At 39.2% G+C, this 4,214-nt stretch overlaps 2 protein-coding genes across 2 annotated transcripts in view; one reads left to right on the top strand and one right to left on the bottom strand.

The window, feature by feature from the left end:
* tsr1 (TSR1 ribosome maturation factor) overlaps nucleotides 1-2,453 on the bottom strand; it is a gene marked incomplete in the record, with an annotated part of 15,810 nt that extends 13,357 nt beyond the window's left edge. Inside the window, 5 exon segments of the mRNA XM_014012474.1 lie at nucleotides 344-795; nucleotides 898-1,032; nucleotides 1,146-1,374; nucleotides 1,459-1,562; nucleotides 2,307-2,453. Of these exon segments, the coding sequence (XP_013867928.1) occupies nucleotides 344-795; nucleotides 898-1,032; nucleotides 1,146-1,374; nucleotides 1,459-1,562; nucleotides 2,307-2,430 (1,044 nt within the window).
* A 772-nt stretch (nucleotides 2,454-3,225) lies between these two features.
* Nucleotides 3,226-4,214, top strand: part of LOC106520394 (serine/threonine-protein kinase TAO1) — a 14,846-nt gene continuing 13,857 nt past the window's right edge. The window contains exon 1 of the mRNA XM_014012472.1: nucleotides 3,226-3,565. The gene's annotated coding sequence lies outside the window, so the exon portion shown is untranslated. The remainder of the gene's footprint in view (nucleotides 3,566-4,214) is intronic.

Genomic DNA, 4,214 nt, shown 5'->3' with positions numbered 1-4,214 from the left:
GGGCGGCTGTCGCCGTGCAGCGCAGGTGTCCTGCGTCTGACCTCAAAGTGCACAAGCTTCAAACTTCAGCGTTGGCTGCGATTTTGACGCTGAAATCGCGTTCGGTGTGAACGCACCATTAGTAAAGCTGATTTCAAACAAACGCTGTGTCTTAATTGGGTTTCACTTTCCCTGCACAGATTTGAACAAGCAAAACACGCTGACTCAGCTGTTTAAAGGAATCAGTTTTTGTTATTAAGTAATTAACATTACTATTCAAGCATACCTCCACATGATTTTGCCTAAGACAATTAAGATGTTTATAATTTTTGTTTGCATTAACTTCAACCGTAAAACCGCTCACCTGCATTTCAAAGTCGCCACCTTTGCCCGGCTTTCTTGTTTTGCTTGTTACGTTGAGGGGAAGTGGGTCTGGTGGAGCATCAACCTGACTGAGCTGAAAGTCTCCATGCCCGCTGATGTGCACAAGCCTGTCAACCTTCAGAGCGCGACCACGGACGTACCCGGAGACGCAGAGAGTGCCCAGGCCAGTGGGCCCGCTGCCTGTCCCCTCAGAAGGGCTGTTGGGTGTAAAAGTGACGTGCTGTGCCAAAAGATGAGAACGTCTGGAACGGAAACCAAGCTTTCTTTGTTTCTGGCTGCCAAGGTGTCTGAGAAGAAGAGTGGTATCCTGTTCCGAGTCCAGAGGGAAAAGACGGGCATCAGGGAAGCGAATTTCTGTAATCTTTGACAATGCTCTTCTGGATTCGACTCTCTTCTTCACAGGAATTTCAGACACACCCTGACAAACCAGAGCTACACCAGTGAGGAATATGAGAGAAAGGTGACAGATCAGAAAATTTAACAAATAAATAAAAACCTGTGACAATGTAGAGTTTTGTCCAGATTTATACTCACCATGGCTGGGGAGGCCCTGGGCAAAGAGACAGGAGAGACAATGTTCTCCATAGGTGTCCCAACCTTCAGTAGAGTCCAGCACAAACACAAGACTATCTGCGACTTTTACCACATCCAACAAGGAGTGCATGTCAGCTGTGCAAAGAAACAAACAGAAGGTTAGAGAAGATATACCTAGTTAATTTAAAGACTAAACCCATTTTACTTCTAATAAACAAACATCTGTCTCCAATTCCACAAAAACATACCTGTGCTCTGGTTTAAAAAGGTAAACCTTTGTTTAAAGCGAGGCAGAATCAGTCCAAAGCTGTCACTGACACCACTGACACATTGCTCTTGATGCACAATGCCCCCAGCACCTTCTCCTCGCAGCAGTTTGGTAACAGCTGCAGCATCGGCTTCAGCATGCAGGGACAACACAACCACCAAATGTGGAGGACCGTCTCTAGTGCCCAGACGCCGCTTTTCTGTCAAGACCTAAAAGGAGAGGGGGACATGTAATTTTTTCAATATCGAACACAACTTTGTAATAATCTGTAATTAAAGTAATATAGGAAATACCATGTCTTTCTTATTTCGGCGTATCTGGTTCGCTTTGTTTCTTCTGTCCATCTTCTTTTGCTCCTTCCTCTGTTTTTTGGTAAGCACTGTCACTGATACTCTCCCTGTGGTCAACACAGGAGGGTGACACATTTTATCAATATGAAGCTATTATTATGGTAAAAATGAGCATGAGAAAATGAATATAACAATGAAAGAATGCACACTTTTTTGTTACTCTAATTGGGGAGGTTATCATGTCAGTGTTTTAAAAACTAGCAGGTTTTATCCAGATTTTCAAAATAAAATACATTAAATGAACTACATTTACCAGGCAGTGTGTATTTTCTTATTAAACCACATTATATTTACATCAAGTTATGATGATCATTTTCTGAATTCTGTTCTGTATTTATTTTTTTGTGCTTTGGATCAATCTTGAGCCGTCATTCAGCTGCCAGATGATGTCACATTTTATAATGTTTTATTTACACCGTTATTTTTGAGGTTGGGAACAATTCCGTCCAGCCCCTTCTTTGACATATGGCAAATTATTATTTGCACTGATGAGTGTTTTGCAGCATGCATTGTCATTGTGATCATTCATCTTAACATTGACGTTGTCTGTCCCTAAAACTTTATCATAAAAAGTACAATCAAATCATGTAAATAAAATAAAACATTCATAAACAGGTTGATTAAAAATCGTACAGTAAAAAGTGTGCTTTAAACGACAGAAACACAGAAAAATAACTTGCACAAAACATCCTCCCTTGGCTTCTACTGAAGACACGTGTTTACAGACACGAAAAAGTCACAAGCTAATGCTATTCGCTCGTAGCGCCACTTCATAATTTACCGACATTTACCTTTGCTTTCTTTTTCAATTTCCCCCTTCGTCCGGTGTTTGCCATGCTTATGTTCTTTATTCTTTTGTTTGTATAAGCCGGCTCTGTGGCCCTGTTGTTTCTCCACCGCTGCCATTTTCACCATGTGCTAACGGTGGCTGTTAATTACTTCCGCACATGCTCAACGTCATAAAACAGAGGCGTGTCTTCAGATGTTCCGGAAGCTGATTTGATTTTCAAAACAAAAGCCAGAAATAGGAATGCGTTTACACTGTGTCCGTATGACGCATATTTACGCAACAGAAAACTTTTTTCTTCACTTTTTGCAAGATACTTGATTGTTTTACTTAGAAAACAATGAAGACAAATATGAGTAAAGGTGTAATCAAGCAGAGAAATAAAGTTTAAAAATGCTGTCTGTAAAAACAAAAGGAGAAACTATATTAAAAGATTATGACAGAACTTTTTGATTCTGTGTCATATGTAAAAACGCATTATTACGGATTCGTGGGGCCTTTAAAACACATTTTGCATATGTATGTATGGATAAGCAGTAAAAAATTAATGATTATGTATATTATGATTATTATGATTATGAAATTATGATATATTTAGGCTTTATTTACAAGTAAATACCCCTTGCTTTTCTCATTAAGAAATCTCATTTTTTTTTTAATTTTACAGGTTAGATTCATATTTATGTTTCCCATTGGATTAATAATAATAATAATAATAATAATAATAATAATAATAATAATAATAATATACAAAATTACCACACCTTGTACTTTGTTTACTAAAAGCAAACACATCACCTAAGTAAATTACCCAGTTAGTAATATTGTTTAATGAACACATGCGTTGTCACAGTTTGATATCTTACTAAGAAGACTTTTACAGGTTGAGTGTTTTTTGAATTGTGCTCCAGTGTTTCCGCCTGTGAGTGTTCCTGGGTCAGGCAGAGTTTACTGCAACAGGCAGGGCGGAACTGCTGTTAGCAGCATGTCGAAAGAAGACAGGCTGAGTTAGCTCCACTCGCATAACTTAACAGTTTTTACGTGCCAGCAGGGCAGGTTAAACCACCACCCTACGTACGGACTTTTGCGAACACCACCGCAACTTGTTTTCTGGGTGTTTGGGGGGGAAATGTGAGCCCCCTCCGCGCGATTTTTCCCCACGTATTTTCACGACGTAAGGCGGCGGTTGAGGGCTCGGCAGCCATCTTTGGAGCTTTCCTGGGAGTGGGATCCGACTACTGTGGAACCCCAGCTACTTCAAGGGTGGGCATTTTAATCTTTAAATATTCACCGATGTGTTCAGTTTGGTCGATTGACAGCGTTTGAAACCACAGCGGTTTAGCGTAATGAGTTGTCACACTGCGAATAAAAGCGGATTTAGCACGCTGTATTCCCAAACATTTTGAGAATACGACATTCTCTGTAGCGTTCAAGCTGGCCTGTCAGAGCAGGGAGTTTTAGCTAAGTGGCTAAGCTAACGAATTCCACCTTATGTTGTTGTGTTTTTTTTCTTTTACTCAAGCTGTAACTCAGACGAAAATATTTATCACAGGTACGTTAGGCTGAAAGGCAGCAGGTAAGGCTGGATTTTTAGTTAACCCCATAATTAGCATGGTCTTCCTGAGAAACAAAACTTTAAAGATATTTTTTCAGACCAATAACAGCCATCCAAATTCACAAATTTCCACCCAGAAATTCCTGGCCTTGTTCTTCAGATTCATCAGTGTGATAATTTCATTTTGTGCTTAAGTGGTCTAACCAAGCCTGCTATATGATAAAAGTTGATAGTTTTAAAATTACTATTTTTGAAACATTATTTATCTTTTAATAAAAGATTTAAAAGAATATACTAAGGATAAACAATGCAAAATGTATGTAAGCTGATAAAACGTTTAGTTAATAACTTTGAAAC

This window comes from Austrofundulus limnaeus, unplaced genomic scaffold (assembly GCF_001266775.1).
Source record: "Austrofundulus limnaeus strain Quisiro unplaced genomic scaffold, Austrofundulus_limnaeus-1.0 Scaffold91, whole genome shotgun sequence".
Taxonomy (NCBI): Eukaryota; Metazoa; Chordata; class Actinopteri; order Cyprinodontiformes; family Rivulidae; genus Austrofundulus; species Austrofundulus limnaeus.
Note: the sequence above shows the minus strand (reverse complement) of the source record. Positions and strands in the feature narration are given on the sequence as shown.